Source organism: Convolutriloba macropyga, chromosome 12, assembly GCF_964194025.1.
Source record: "Convolutriloba macropyga chromosome 12, txConMacr16.3, whole genome shotgun sequence".
Lineage (NCBI taxonomy): Eukaryota > Metazoa > Xenacoelomorpha > Acoela > Convolutidae > Convolutriloba > Convolutriloba macropyga.
Window position 1 is genome coordinate 23,569,872 of NC_134479.1, and position 17,518 is coordinate 23,587,389.

Sequence of the window (17,518 nt, forward strand, 5' to 3'; positions counted from 1 at the left end):
CTTAGCTTTAGTATGATCGGCTTGAAACGTATGAAAAACTCGGTTATTTAATACAAAAAATGAGTTTTTGATATACATTCAAACGTTATTATAACTTCTAATCACAGGAGTTGGAAACGGGCCTTTTGGTGAAAAATTCTTTGAAAAAAAAAGAAAAATGGTGGACTATATTCTTTGGCTCAGTTACAAAAATAGTAGAACATTTATGTTTTTTTCCAGTTTTTCAGGTTGAAAGTGAAACAGACTTAAAAAAAAGTTTGGGATCACTATGGTTTAAAACCGAAAATACTAACGTTTTCTTACGTTTTAAACCAGACATTCGAATGCAATAAAATCGAATTTAAAAGCCACAATCCGAAGAAAAAAGTAAGAGTTTTTGTCAATTTTGTAAAAGTTATGCCAAACTAGTGACTTTTATTATGGTTTGAAAATTATCTTTATTATTGAAACTGGCTGGCATGTTTTTCTTATCATAAATAGGGTTTATGCATGTATGTATTATTCAACTGAGAAATTTAATACAATTTCGATGAAAACATCTTCTTCTTTTCTAGTTAATATAGACAAATATCATTATCATGTGTTCATGGGGTTCTACCTCTAAACCATTGTCATTTCAAGAGGGAGAATAGCTATAATTGAGTTTCGCGAAGATGAACATTACAAAAGAATTGCCTTGAACTGTTTTCTTCTGCATATGTAGCATTTTCTTCTGGCAAATTTGTACATTTTAATAAAAAAATGAAACAAAGCCACAGATGAGTGCAAATATCAAACTAAGAAAAACTAAGAAAAAAATAATAGCTCATGAAGTTTTTTAGGAATATAACAACCAAAACAGCATAGATTAGATTCCTTTGGAATTGTTGACGTCGCCTTTTTCTCCTTAATTTGAGCTAACTGCTTTGCGGACAGAAATTTCATATCGGTAGTTTTTGAGACTATAAGCAATGATAGCACCCACAAAAAAGATCGACATGCTAATTGAGTCTTTGTTCGTAACTGACGTGGAACTTCGGACAACAGATGATTTTGGATATTGTTTCATGCAATTTTGAACTATTCGTGCAAAAGTCGATGCTATATCAATTTTATGTAAAAAAGCGGCCAGCATTGGTTATCGTAAAAGATGGCACATACTAACTGTTTGAAATAAAAGCGCATAGGAAATCTTTAGCAACTCAAAATATAATAATAGTGATTCTGTATTTCTCTGAAAGCGATACACCAGAGGTTAGAAGCAGAGCAAAGCAGGACAGAATCAGTCTAGATTCATTATGTTTTTTTTCGAACGGCCAGTACTGTGTTCATGCCCCAATTTACACTGGCTAATTTCCATTTTTGAGTAAAACTTACTGCAAAAAAATATATGTTCAGTTTAGCTCTCGCCAACAAAAAGTGCGAATTCACTACTATAGTAGTTACCAGTTATAAGCTATATGAGTATGACATTATTCTGCTCAGACTTAATTTTGGGTTATGAGTATGTTTTAGACTATACATGATAAATTTAGCCCGGGGCGAACTCTATGCCTTCAATATGATCATAATGAAGAAAAACTGCACATAAAGAAACTTAATATTTTCACCGGATTCAATGTTTCAGTACTGAGTTAAGTCCATACTGCTGAAATATGCTGATTCTGCGCTGAAATGCTCTGAGACTAAATTCCGGGACTTTAACTGATTCAAAGGCTGATACAATTAGCATTTTTAAGCGCGATATAGTAGAAAACACGGATCACCGATCATTTAGATTTACTTCACTGTCTGAATCTGAATTTATGGGACCAAAAATTATTTCTAAAGTAGGTTCTCATTATTTCTAAAAAAATTGTCATCATTTTGTGTGAAAAACTGAAACTAAAATTTTCAATGAATTAGTTACTTTATAAAAAAGCATTTCTGCAATTAAAAAATTCACACCGTATTTTTACGATGCTTTGCCGAGGAAAATATTAATGTGAAATGGTGTGACATGGTGGAATATTAAATGGGAAACGTTCAGCTCGCAGTGGGAACAAAGTAAAGACATTTAAAGAAAACAACAGAATTTCTCTGTTTTTAATCAATTACTTTCTACTGCTATGTTTAATTGAGATATAACTATAACTTGTCTATGGGAAAAAACGTTGTTACTTATTTCCAACCATATGCTTCAAATCCAAGGTCTTTTCTTTAAAGCCTCTGGTTCGTACCTGAAATTCTGTAGAATGCCCCTCTAAGCGTTCCAGCGAGACAGAGTAACAGAATAGTTCCGAAAACAATAACCCCAATCACAAATCCAGCGTCTGCATTCAACGTATTTCTTTTATACACAAGCTGAAGACCGTCTACGTTCTAAGCAGAGTTTAAGACGTTATAGTTTGCTATCAGCGGCGCCAATCTAATTTGAGAGTTGAGATTTTGTTTAATCTTTTTTTGTTCGTCTTGTTCATCACTCAAGCTGAAACCATAAGTGAATTCTAGAGCATTTTTTCAAGGAGTAGTTCACTTGTCTGTAATTTTTTGTAATTAATTTATGCTTAGCCTGACCAGGGTCACAGGTTAGGCTCAACCTTATTTTTTTACTGACGTAAAGGATTGTGAGAGGCATTGAGTAAATCGAACACATAAGCATGCTGAAAAGTGCTGAAAACCAGATTATCCAACATCCACCTATATCAATGACCTAAAAAAATTGTCTTTTTTTTTACAAAATTGAGTCTATGGGCAAGCTGACACCTTTTTCTTTTGTTATACATAAACTTATATTCGAATTGATGCAAAAATTGATTAACCAGCTACAAGTGCTATTGCATTTGCAGAAAACGGACAAGTGAGAACTAAATTATTTGTACTCTTCTTATGTAATAAATCGTTGTTTTACTTTTACGAAACTGATTGGTGTTTGCGATTTCAGAATGGTCCTATACTAATTTGCTATTAATTTGGATTTTTTATTCGTAATTCAGATGTCATTTAATGACATTTAAATGATGAGAACATTCATTGGAACAGTTGTGGAAAGTGTTCAGTTGGAACAGTTGTTGAAAGTCCAATATGCCTTTATTTTGTGATATGTTGGGAATTTTTGTTTTAAAAACTCTTTCCAATCTCGTTCTGGTATGAAGATGATTGCCTCAGGCATTAAAAAAATGCACGTTGATGAAATTACGCAATGAATTATTTAGCATTGAATTCTCTTCTTTCAACTCAAATTTTTTTTTTCATTCAAGAATTATTTCAAAAAAAACTTTTGTACAACAGATTGTTTTCCGCAGATTGTTGAACGCACAATGGTCTGGACATGAGCGCACGAATTTCGATATTGAACGCGTGAAAGTGGGGTCATAGGTAATTACGAACACACAAAACCTTAACAAAGGATCTTTTGAACGCCCAAAGATCGCACAATTTTTTTTGAACGCAAAAAATTGTTGACATAAGTACTTTTCTTCTGAGACAGTCTGGATATAGACATATATTTTCTGGGACCGTCTGGACATATGGATTTTTGGCTGGGAACAAAATTTTGTAATTAGGAGTTGTATTTTTAATAATTTGATGAATAGGACGTTTGATGTGTACTTCAAGGGTCTCCTCAGAAGGTTAAAGTTGGAGGGATCCTTATTTTACCACATTACATAATTGAATGAAACCAGATAGTTTTAGTCCTAATTATAGTAGCCATTAAAAAAACGGCGCTTTATGTTTGAGTTCCGTTTCAAAATTATGAACCCCTATATTTTTCAAAAACAATTCAAATTTTTGAGGGTTTTGTGGTTCTTGAAAACCGTAAATATGAAGTCGGATACCTGCTGACTAAATTATAAGCGATAACTAACGAAAAACTGCGCCCAAAAATTAGATGCCAAAAAGCAGACTTATGAAGAGACTAATGACGGACTAGTAAAAAAACTTTTCTTGACTTCAATTGATTATTAAAAAGACTAATGATGAAGCAATAAAAAGACCCTAATTCGACTATGTTGGTTATGAAAAGAGAAATGGTGGACCAATGAAAAGATCTTACTCGGCTGTAATTGGTTATGAAAAAACTTTAACTTGACCATGGAAAAACATTTTTGAGTTTAGCCAAAGTCTTTTTTGTGGACATTGGGACAAGATTAAGTCGAGCCCTAACTTTTGTCGAGCTAAGTTCTTTTTTAAAATGTAGGTCGAGCTAAATTCTTTTGAGAGAAATGTGATTCGGGCGAAAGTCAAGCATGACTTAAAGTCTAGCTACCGTCTTATCATAGCTGAAATGAATGGTCGAACATTTTTTTTTCATAGACCTGTACCTGGGCTCTCATATAGAAAATATGTTTGTTTTTCTAAAAACTCTAAAATTACATAAACTGATGTGTTCACTTTTTGTTTTAGTTCATTTTTTCTAGGAATCATATATAGCTCCAGCAGTATATAAAAAACAGTCAAGTAAACTTTTGGCTCTTGTGCGAAAAAAATACGTAAGCAATTACCCAAAGTGTTTACCTCAAATATGGAGCTCACATCTTCGACAGTACAACTAGATGGCATACATACACCAAAATTGAACGTCTGCAAAACCAGAAAGAACATCTCTGTGTCTGGAAATGAAGTTTTGATTCCAGTATATCCACTTTTGGCATCAAAACATTCCTGCGGTTGACCGGGGTAAGTGACGTGGCCTCAAGATTTGGCCAGGTTTTCGCATCGTGTTTAATTTAAACTGACATTTTTGAATCTCTAAGAATTTCAGGAAAATCCTGTGTTCTAGTTCAGAAAAGGGCGGGCAAGTTTGGACAGAATGATAAGCGAAATCCATCCCATGACTTAGCTTATGGGCAAAATTTCTCCGTTACGGAATTGATAACACTTTTGTTTTTGTCACCTTTGGTACTTTTCAGTTGCGGAAAAAACCCCACGAATAAATTTCCCCACGGAAAAAAACCCACGAAAAAAACCCACGGAAAAAATTCCCCACGGAAAAAACCCAGGGAAAAAAACGGAAAAAAACCCACGGAAAATAAACCCACGAGAAAAACATACCCATGGATAAAAACCCCCACTTCATTTTAGATAGAAATTAAACCCCCACGGCAATAAACCCCCAGGGAATTAAACCCCCCACTTTTTTTATTAAAAAGTCGAGCACTTAGCGCGTTTGGCCATGCCTCAGAGGCCCGTGGCACTTGATTCGAAACTATCACAACCGAACAAATTATCATGACCAAACTTCAACTTTAAAATGGGGGTTTACTTCCAAGGGGTTTATTTCTGTGGGGGTTTATTTCCTATCTAAAGTTAATTGTTTTTTTCCGTGGGGGTTTTTTCCTAGACCCAGTAACTTTTCCTATAAATGAAATGATGTAGAAAATGAGTTACTTCTGGTTTTACTTATTAGAAAGGGGAGAAACAGGGATTCGAGAATTAAGGCAATCAAGGGGTATTCAGAAGCGAGTTCGGCGAGTAATTTCGGGGATCTCTGAATGAGCCAATTTGTACATAGCAAAAGTCCACATGGACAGCAAAAACTTGAGCGTTGAAGTCGACCGTGTAAACACAAGATTCACAGTTGGGATGTAAATCTTGCCCATCCATGCATTATGCTGCATGATTTCTTGAAAGTTTTAACCCGAATAGCACGAGTCTTGAAATAACAAGAAGGAAATCGAATATTCAAATAATGAAAGGGCAAGCAGGTGACGCAAAGCTTATTTTTCATTTTTTGTTCAAAAATAAAAAACCTATCTGGGAAATCGGGGCTTTTAGGCAGCAGAGTAAAATGTGAGAAAAACTTAGAGACGGATCTGTCTACAACATGCTAAAAGAATTATAATCGAAACGTGCAAATGTCTGCTTCCCGAAAGCATCTAAGTTTTCCGTAGTTGCCAAGTAAAGTTCATTTTAACCTTTAAGATTGATCCTTGGTTAACTAAAAACAAAAATTTTATTTTATATTACGTTTTTTGTGGTTTAACGTATATCAAAATTTGAACAGATTTGTAAATAAGATAAAAACTAAATTTTATTTCCATTACAGACTATGAATCCTGCTAATTTCCGACTGGCCTTTATGTCCAGTTCACTCGTCGCTTTCCAAAAAATGTATGCTAAAACTTATAAAATTTGTCGTGTTATTCGAATCTGTTGAAAAAAATTGCTGTTGAGAATCCACACTTCAGATCTACGATAGTATCCAGATTGGTGTTCAGTTTCAAAAAGATACGTCCTTTAGAGTCTAAAATAAGCAGGTATTGAATGTTTGTAGCTACGAATCCGCTGTCAAAACCGCTTTGAAACAAAAAACGAGCCCATACCGCCAGATCTTTCGAAATTCATAGCGTATAATTGTTCAGACTACATTACATTTTTTATATAATTTTTTAATATTTTAAGTGAAAGACCACACCAGACAGTTTGAACAGAAAATTTTCTTTTTTATAAATAAACTATAAATTATATTATTTAACAATAGCTTTTTAGTTGTTTTTTAAATCTGTAATTTTAATTATACAGTTCAAAAACTTGAAAATTGCTTGGAATAAAAATGAAACTTGAAGTCCACAAGGCGGCCAAGGAACTCCTCTGTTTTCGAAAAATTGCCCTCAAGTCTATTCAGACCTATTCGAACCTGAGTAGTATTATATAGCTGTATTGGGATAGGGGGGGGGGTTATCCTGCCATGAGGATAATAGGGCATAGAATGCATGAGGATAATATGGAGTGGTATATCCCATGAGGATAATATGAAGTGGTATATCCCATGAAGATAATAGGGTATACATGCAATAAACTTTGAGCGGGGAATTACATGTATAGCCGCTACCTGGTAATGTTAGGCCATTCGAATTCAAATCCATTCATTGTGTGGGATAATAGGGTAAAATTTTGCCATGGAGATAATAGGGCATAGATTTGAATATCTTTATGCGAATAAAAGGGTCAAGATTTGAATCTTGATAGTCTGGTGTAGTATTACACAATGACAATAGGGTAGATATTTGAATATGTGCAAGTGGATTATAGAGTGAAGAGTTGATTTCGGATTGACGGATATATTATTGCATGGGGATAATAGGGTTTAATTTTTTCAAGTCAAGATATCGGGTATAGTATTGTATAGGGATAATGGGGTATAGCTGTGCCATAATAGTATTGTATGGGGATAAAAGTGTATAGTTGTGCCATATTGGGATAATAGGGTAGGGTTATGGGGATAATAGGGTAAAGAAGTAACCTGTTAAAAGGGTGAGTATTTTACCTGTTGAAAGGGTGAAAACTTGAATGGTGATAGTAGGGTCTAAAAATGCATGGGGATAATTCGTATAGTTTTGACATGGATATAGTAGGGTATAGATTTCAAAGTATGCAAGCTGATATTGGGGTGAAATTTGAATCAGGATAGTAGTTTAAAGTGTTGTATGGTATAATAGGGTATAATTTTGCCTTGGGGATAATTAGCTATATATTTGAATATCTGCAAACAGATTACAGAGTGAAAATTTGAATCAGTATAGTAGGGTATTGTGTTGCATGGAGATAATAGGGTACATATTTCTAAATCTGCAAGTGGTTATTAGGGTGAAGTTTGAAAACAGGATAGTAGGGTCGAGTCTTGCATGGGGATCATAGGGTATAGTGTTGCCATGAGTATAATAGGGAAAAAATTTGAATATCTGCATACAGGAATAGTGTGAAGATTTGAATCGGTAAGGTAGAGTACGGTTTTGCATGGAGGATATTAGGATAAGGTTTTGCCATTAGAGTAATATACAAGTGCCAGATAATTTTTTACAGCAAAAGTTCAGTCACTGGTGAAAACTAATTAAATTTTGAAGTATATCAGTTTTAGTGAAATGTAGTACAAAAGAATCATCAAAGGTCACCTGTACATCATTATTTTCCCCTTAATGTACAAGTCCTAGAGAAGATTTTCTTAAGGAAAAATTGATCCTTTGGTAAAAACTAACACAAAACTACTTAAGAAAAAATCTTTTTTGCTCACATAACATATATATTAGTCGTCAAATGTCAATTGTACATCATTTTTTCCTCTTAATGCACAACTCCTAGAGGAAAATTTCTTAAGGAAAAAGTTGTTTCATTAGTAAAAACTAACACGAAAATACTTTAAAAAACATCAATTTTGCTCACATAACATATATATGAGTCATCAAAGGTCAATTGTACATCATTTTTTCTCCTCTTAATGTACAACTCCTAGAGGAAAGTTTCTTAAGGAAAAAGTTGTTTCATTAGTGAAAACTAACACAAAAATACTTTAAAAAACATCAATTTTGCTCACATAACATATATATGAGTCATCAAAGGTCAATTGTACATCATTTTTTTCTTCTTAATGTACAATTTCTAGAGAAAAATTTCTTAAGGAAAAGTTGTTCCATTAGTGAAAACTAACATAAAAATACTTTAAAAAACATCAATTTTGCTCACATAACATATATATGAGTCATCAAAAGTCAATTGTACATCATTTTTTTTCCTTTTAATATACAAGTCCTAGAGAAAAATTTCTTAAGGAAAAGTTGTTCCATTAGTGAAAACTAACACAAAAATACTTTAAAAAACATCAATTTTGCTCACATAACATATATATGAGTCATCAAATGTTAATTGTACATCATTGCATCATTTTTTTACTCAATGTAAAAGTCCTAGAGAAAAATTTCCTAGGGAAAAGTTGTTCCATTAGTGAAAACTAACACACAACTACTTTAAAAAACATCAATTTTGCTCACATATTATATATATGAGTCATCAAAGGTCAATTGTACATCATTTTTTTCCTCTAAATGTACAAGTTCTAGAGAAAAATTTCTTAAGGAAAAGTTGTTCCATTAGTGAAAACTAACACAAAAATACTTTAACAAACATCAATTTTGCTCACATAACATATATATGAGTCGTCAAATGTCAATTGTGCATCATTTTTTCCCTCTTAATATACAAGTCCTAGAGAAAAATTTCTTAAGGAAAAGTTGTTCCATTAGTGAAAACTAACACAAAACTACTCTAGAAAACATCAATTTTGCTCACATAACATAAATATGAGTCATCAAAAGTCAATTGTACATCATTTTTTTCCCTCTAAATATAGAAATTCTAGAGAAAAACTTCTTAAGGAAAAGTTGTTCCATTAGTAAAAACTAACACAAAAATACTTTAAAAACATCAACTTTGCACACATAACATATATATGAGTCATCAAAGGTCAATTGTAAGTCATTTTTTTCCTCTAAATGTACAAGTTCTAGAGGAAAATTTCTTCAGGAAAAGTTGTTCCATTAGTGAAAACTAACACAAAACTATTTTAAAACATCAATTTTGCTCACATAACATATATATGAGTCGTCAAAGGTCAATTGTACATCATTTTTTCCCTCTAAATGTACCAGTTCTAGAGGAAAATTTCTTCAGGAAAAGTGGTTCTATTAGTGAAAACTAACAAAACTACTTTAAAAATTATCAATTTTGCTCACGTAACATATATGAGTCATCGAAGGTTAATTGTACATCATTTTTTTTCTTCTTAATGTACAAGTTCTAGAGAAAAATTTTTTTAGGAAAAGTTGTTCCATTAGTGAAAGCTAACACAAATCTACTTTAAAAAACATCAATTTTGCACACATAACATATATATGAGTCATCAAAGGTCAATTGTACGTCATTTTTTCCCTCTAAATGTACAAGTTCTAGAGGAAAATTTCTTCAGGAAAAGTTGTTCCATTAGTGAAAACTAACACAAAACTATTTTGAAAAACATCAATTTTGCTCACATAACATATATATGAGTCACCAAAGGTCAATTGTACATCAATTTTTTCCACTTAATCTACAAGTCCCAGAGAAAAATTTCTTAAGAGAAAGTTGTTCCATTAGTGAAAACTAACACAAAACTACTTTAAAAATTATCAATTTTGCTCACATAACATATATGAGTCATCGAAGGTTAATTGTACATCATTTTTTTCTTCTTAATGTACCAGTTCTAGAGAAAAATTTTTTAAGGAAAAGTTGTTCCATTAGTGAAAACTAACACAAATCTACTTTAAAAAACACCAATTTTGCTCACATAACAAATATATGAGTCATTCAAAGGCCACCTGTACATCACTTTTTCCCATTCAATATACAAGTGCTAGAGATAAATTTCTTAAGGAAAAGTTGTTCAATTAGTGAAAAGTAACACAGAACTACTTTCGGCAAACCTAAATAATGCCCACATAAAGTGTATATGAGTCATCAAGTTCATATGTACATCAATTTGTCCTCTTATTGTACAAGTCATAGAGGAATATTTCTTAATTAAAAGTTGTTTAGTAAGTGAAAGTTAACACAAAACGACTATTAAAAAAGTTAAATAAAGCTCACATAAAGTATATATGAGTCAGCACAGGTCATTTGTACATTATTTTTTTTCTCTTAATTTAAAAGTCATAGAGAAAAATCTCTAAAGCAAAAGATTTTTAGTTAGTGAAAGTAACAGAGAACTACTTCAGGAAAACCTAAATACTGCTCACCTAAAGTATATATGAGTCATCAAAGGTCATATGTACATCATTTTTTCCCTCTCAATGTACCAGTCATAGAGAAAAATTATTTGAAGAAAATTTGTTCTATTAGTGAAAACAAACACAAAACTACTTTGGAAAATGTCAATTGCGCTCAAATAAAGAAGATATATGAGTCATCAAAGGTCAGTTTTTTCCTCTCAACGCAACGTACAAGTCATAAAGAAAAAAATTCCAAGGTAAAACTTGCTCAATTAGTGAAAATTAACACAAAAAAGTTATAAAAATATCAATTTGGCTAAAATAATTGATATATGAGACATCAAATGTAACTTGAACATCTTTTTTGCTGTTAATGTACAAGTCATAGAGAACAATTTCAACAATTTTCCAACAATTTCAAAAAAGAGTCAACAAAGTTCATTTATACTTCATTTTTTTCCCTCTTAATTTACAAATCTAGCGAAAAATTTGTTTGCTTGAGGTTGTTTCCTTAGTGAAAACTACCAGTAAAATACTTAAATTGTCAGTTTCGTCCGTACAAAATATCTATTTTGTATTAGTCCCGAAAGGTCAATTGTACCTCAATTTTTTCCCTCTTAAATTACAAGTTCCAGAGAAAAAATTGTTACGTAGTTAAAACTAAAACAATACTTGAAAAAGTATCAATTTTGTTTACATAAAGTATAAATGAGTCACCAAAGTTTGCTTGTGCATCGCCCCCTCATAAATTTAAAAGACCAGATCAAAAAAATTCTCATAAAAAGTTGTTTCATGTGCCGTCATGTGTAATCTAAAGTTATGTGAGAGTCATCATAAGTACATCGTTTTTCTCTTTGCTTACTAGTTACAGTGAAAAATTCCTTCTATAAATTTGTTTTGTATCTGAAAGATAACACAAAAAAACCAAAATGTATCAATTTTGCTCATAAAAGGTAAATATGAGTATATAAGAAATAATGGGTCAAATGTGCATCAGTTCTTCCTTCTTAATGAACAAGACCTGGAGAACATCACAGGTGAAAAAAACGTTCATTTCTGAAAATCAAAGCAAGATTATTTTTAAATGTATTAGTTTGTCACAAAAAATAGAAAATGAGTTATCAATGGTTTTTTTTATACATCGTTTTTTTCCTCATAATTTACAAGTCGCAGTAAAAAATTCATCAAATAAAAAAACTCTTTCATTGGTTAAAATTAACAAACAACTTACTTTATTTTTCATTAGTTATTTTCATAAAACGTATGTACGAGTCAGCAAACGTCATTTTTCTTCTTTTCATTCCACTTGAGGTAAAAGTATCGGGGAGAGTTCCTTCATTAAAAGGTTTTTCGTAATTTAAAACTCGTACAAAACTACTTAAAACTTTACACAAACTAAAATGAAACTCATTTTTCCCTTCATAATATGCAAATCTCTGAGAGAAACCTTCAGAAACAAAATTTCTCAAGAAAATCTTGATCAATCAGCGAAAAACTAATGGAAAAATTCTCAAAAGAGTATCTGTTTTTATTCACGAAAATGTAAATGAGTCCTTAAAGGTCAATTTTATATCATTTTTCTCCCTCCTAATGCTCCCAGAAATTAGATATTTAGAAAAAAAGCTTGTTTCATTAGAGAAAAACTAACATGCAAACACTTTGAAATGTATTAGTGTCGGTAATGTAAATTATACATGCATCATCGAAATGTGTAATTGTACGTCATTTTTAATCCGCTCAATCTACATGTCCCGAAGAAAAGATTCCTAATTAAAAGTTGATGCAAGCGGAAAAACTAATTTAAAATCATTTCAAAATATATGAAGCTCGGTCATTTAAACTATAAATGAGTCATTAGTAGTAAACAATAAATCATTTATTATCTTTCAATGTACAAGCAGTAGAGTGAAACTTATTCAATGAAAGGTAGTTTTCTGAGAAGAAAAATGTTCAAAGGAACATCTATTTTATGCACCTAAATTACGTATGATTCAAACAGTCTCAGATGTACACTATCTCAGATCACATAATGTACCATAGTACAGCAATTTTTTGAAACTTTTTTTTACAACAAAGTTGTTTTGAAAATAAATTCGTCAATGGAAACTTAAAAAAAATCAATTTCGTGCTCATTGTCGAGAAAGTAATGTTCGATTGTTTATAGTTTCCTATCTCTCAAGGTACAAGAGTTATACCAAAATATACCTGATGATAATTTCTTATGATTAAATCCCGAAGCCAAAACATTCAAAGGTGCTTCAATTTCAAGCTCATAAGCTATTTTTAAGTGATCAAAATTTAATTGTATCTCGCTTGATAACTCTTCAGTTGACAATTTTACGTTAAAAAATTCTCCATTAAAATTTAACAAAAAAGAATTGATTGTAAATATAAAAACTCAAATTCTTTGTTTTAGGCGTAGCACATTAATTTTATTGTTACAAAAAATTGTATCATGAATATTTACGTAGACAAGTTATACAAAACTGAACCAGGAATATTTGACATAACTAAAACTGTTTAATTGATTGCGCATTATCTCTTTTATACTTTAATAGTATATGTTATTTATACTATTATATAATGAACCATGCATACACTTATAGTTCTACCTGGTAGGTTTTCGTGCATGCATGGTTCATTGCTTCATTTTTCAAAAAAAGAAAAAAGATAATGATTTTAGTTGCAAGTGCGTAACGTTGTTTCGTTAAAATTAAGTTACGAAAAACTAGTTTGCACAGTTAACAACAAATTTGTTGTCTACCATTTCTGAAAAATATTCCGTACTTTGTTTTGTGAAAAAAACTCATAAATGTTGGTGTCTTCTAGCTACTTATACAAAAAAAATAACACTGAGTAAAACGTACATCGATTAATTCCAACTCATGCATAGTAATCATTAACACAGTTTGGTGTGAGTTACCACTCTTCAAAAAAATTATAATTACTGCTGATCTTTGAATAGTTTGGATCAGCGCTTTTAGTCAATGTTGATAAAACTTAAGCATTAAAGCTTCTGTCTTGAAGTATTGTTCCGTGAACTTTTTGGATTAAAGTATAAAAGAGATAATGCGCAATCAATTAAACAGTTTTAGTTATGTCAAATATTCCTGGTTCAGTTTTGTATAACTTGTCTACGTAAATATTCATGATACAATTTTTTGTAACAATAAAATTAATGTGCTACGCCTAAAACAAAGAATTTGAGTTTTTATATTTACAATCGATTCTTTTTTGTTAAATTTTAATGGAGAATTTTTTAACGTAAAATTGTCAACTAAAGAGTTATCAAGCGAGATACAATTAAATTTTGATCACTTAAAAATAGCGTATGAGCTTGAAATTGAATGTTTTGGCTTCGGGATTTACTCATAAGAAATTATCATCAGGTATATTTTGGTATAACTCTTGTACCTTGAGAGATAGGAAACTATAAACAATCGAACATTACTTTCTCGACAATGAGCACGAAATTGATTTTTTTAAGTTTCCATTGACGAATTTATTTTCAAAACAACTTTGTTGTAAAAAAAAGTTTCAAAAAATTGCTGTACTATGGTACATTATGTGATCTGAGATAGTGTACATCTGAGACCGTTTGAATCATACGTAATTTAAGTGCATAAAATAGATGTTCCTTTGAACATTTTTCTTCTCAGAAAAATACCTTTCATTGAATAAGTTTCACTCTACTGCTTGTACATTGAAAGATAATAAATGATTTATTGTTTACTACTAATGACTCATTTATAGTTTATATGACCGAGCTTCATATATTTTGAAATGATTTTAAATTAGTTTTTCCGCTTGAATCAACTTTTAATTAGGAATCTTTTCTCCGGGACATGTAGATTGAGCGGATTAAAAATGACGTACAATTACACATTTCGATGATGCATATATAATTTACATTACCGACACTAATACATTTCAAAGTGTTTGCATGTTAGTTTTTCTCTAATGAAACAAACTTTTTTTCTAAATATCTAATTTCTGGGAGCATTAGGAGGGAGAAAAATGATATAAAATTGACTTTTAAGGACTTTTACATTTTCATGAAAAAAACAGATACTCTTTTGAGAATTTTTCCTTTAGTTTTTTGCTGATTGATCGAGATTTTCTTGAGAAATTTTGTTTCTGAAGGTTTCTCTCAGAGATTTGCATATTATGAAGGGAAAAATGAGTTTCATTTTAGTTTTTGTAAAGTTTTAAGTAGTTTTGTACGAGTTTTAAATTACGAAAAACCTTTTAATGAAGGAACTTTCCCCGATACTTTTACCTCAAGTGGAATGAAAAGAAGAAAAATGACGTTTGCTGACTCGTACATACGTTTTATGAAAATAAATAATGAAAAATAAAGTAAGTTGTTTGTTAATTTTAACCAATGAAAGAGTTTTTTTATTTGATGAATTTTTTACTGCGACTTGTAAATTATGAGGAAAAAAACGATGTATAAAAAAAACCATTGATAACTCATTTTCTATTTTTTGTGACAAACTAATACATTTAAAAATAATCTTGCTTTGATTTTCAGAAATGAAATTTTTTTTCACCTGTGATGTTCTCCAGGTCTTGTTCATTAAGAAGGAAGAACTGATGTACATTTGACCCATTATTTCACATATACTCATATTTACCTTTTATGAGCAAAATTGATACATTTTGGTTTTTTGTGTTATCTTTCAGATACAAAACAAATTTATAGAAGGAAATTTTCACTGTAACTAGTAAGCAAAGAGAAAAACGATGTACTTATGATGACTCTCACATAACTTTAGATTACACATGATGGCACATGAAACAACTTTTTATGAGAATTTTTTTGATCTGGTCTTTTAAATTTATGAGGGGGCGACGCACAAGCAAACTTTGGTGACTCATTTATACTTTATGTAAACAAAATTGATACTTTTTCAAGTATTGTTTTAGTTTTAACTACGTAACAATTTTTTCTCTGGAACTTGTAATTTAAGAGGGAAAAAATTGAGGTACAATTGACCTTTCGGGACTAATACAAAATAGATATTTTGTATGGACGAAACTGACAATTTAAGTATTTTACTGGTAGTTTTCACTAAGGAAAAAACCTCAAGCAAACAAATTTTTTGCTAGATTTGTAAATTAAGAGGGAAAAAAATGAAGTATTAATGAACTTTGTTGACTCTTTTTTGAAATTGTTGGAAAATTGTTGAAATTGTTCTCTATGACTTGTACATTAACAGCAAAAAAGATGTTCAAGTTACATTTGATGTCTCATATATCAATTATTTTAGCCAAAATGATATTTTTATAAATTTTTGTGTTAATTTTCACTAATTGAGCAAGTTTTACCTTGGAATTTTTTTCTTTATGACTTGTACGTTGCGTTGAGAGGAAAAAACTGACCTTTGATGACTCATATATCTTCTTTATTTGAGCGCAATTGACATTTTCCAAAGTAGTTTTGTGTTTGTTTTCACTAATAGAACAAATTTTCTTCAAATAATTTTTCTCTATGACTTGTACATTGAGAGGGAAAAAATGATGTACATATGACCTTTGATGACTCATATATACTTTAGGTGAGCAGTATTTAGGTTTTCCTGAAGTAGTTCTCTGTTACTTTCACTAACTAAAAATCTTTTGCTTTAGAGATTTTTCTCTATGACTTTTAAATTAAGAGAAAAAAAATAATGTACAAATGACCTGTGCTGACTCATATATACTTTATGTGAGCTTTATTTAACTTTTTTAAAAGTCGTTTTGTGTTAACTTTCACTTACTAAACAACTTTTAATTAAGAAATATTCCTCTATGACTTGTACAATAAGAGGACAAATTGATGTACATATGAACTTGATGACTCATATACACTTTATGTGGGCATTATTTAGGTTTGCCGAAAGTAGTTCTGTGTTACTTTTCACTAATTGAACAACTTTTCCTTAAGAAATTTAACTCTAGCACTTGTACATTGAATGGGAAAAAGTGATGTACAGGTGGCCTTTGAATGACTCTTATATTTGTTATGTGAGCAAAATTGATGTTTTTTAAAGTAGATTTGTGTTAGTTTTCACTAATGGAACAACTTTTCCTTAAAAAACTTTTCTCTAGAACTGGTACATTAAGAAGAAAAAAATGATGTACAATTAACCTTCGATGACTCATATATGTTATGTGAGCAAAATTGATAATTTTTAAAGTAGTTTTGTGTTAGTTTTCACTAATGGAACAACTTTCTCTTAAGAAATTTTTCTCTGGGACTTGTAGATTAAGTGGAAAAAATTGATGTACAATTGACCTTTGGTGACTCATATATATGTTATGTGAGCAAAATTGATGTTTTTCAAAATAGTTTTGAGTTAGTTTTCACTAATGGAACAACTTTTCCTGAAGAAATTTTTCTCTAGAACTTGTACATTAAGAAGAAAAAAATGATGTGCAATTAAACTTCTATGACTCATATATGTTACGTGAGCAAAATTGATAATTTTTAAAGTAGTTTTGTTAGTTTTCACTAATAGAACCACTTTTCCTGAAGAAATTTTCCTCTAGAACTGGTACATTTAGAGGGAAAAAATGATGTACAATTGACCTTTGATGACTCATATATATGTTATGTGAGCAAAATTGATGTTTTAAAATAGTTTTGTGTTAGTTTTCACTAATGGAACAACTTTTCCTGAAGAAATTTTCCTCTAGAACTTGTACATTTAGAGGAAAAAAATGACTTACAATTGACCGTTGATGACTCATATATATGTTATGTGTGCAAAGTTGATGTTTTTAAAGTATTTTTGTGTTAATTTTTACTAATGGAACAACTTTTTCTTAAGAAGTTTTTCTCTAGAATTTCTATATTTAGAGGGAAAAAAATGATGTACAATTGACTTTTGATGACTCATATGTATGTTATGTGAGCAAAATTGATGTTTTCTAGAGTAGTTTTGTGTTAGTTTTCACTAATGGAACAACTTTTCCTTAAGAAATTTTTCTCTAGGACTTGTATATTAAGAGGGAAAAAATGATGCACAATTGACCTTTGATGACTCATATAT

General features: G+C 30.8%; 1 protein-coding gene across 1 annotated transcript in view; it reads right to left on the reverse strand.

The window, feature by feature from the left end:
• The window catches only part of LOC142351254 (O-acyltransferase like protein-like), a 51,018-nt gene that overhangs the window by 16,662 nt on the left and 16,838 nt on the right, over nt 1-17,518 (reverse strand). Inside the window, exons 3-4 of the mRNA XM_075403401.1 lie at nt 4,477-4,652; nt 2,199-2,340 (exon numbers count right to left, since the gene is read on the reverse strand). Coding sequence (XP_075259516.1) covers nt 2,199-2,340; nt 4,477-4,652 — 318 coding nt within the window. The remainder of the gene's footprint in view (nt 1-2,198; nt 2,341-4,476; nt 4,653-17,518) is intronic.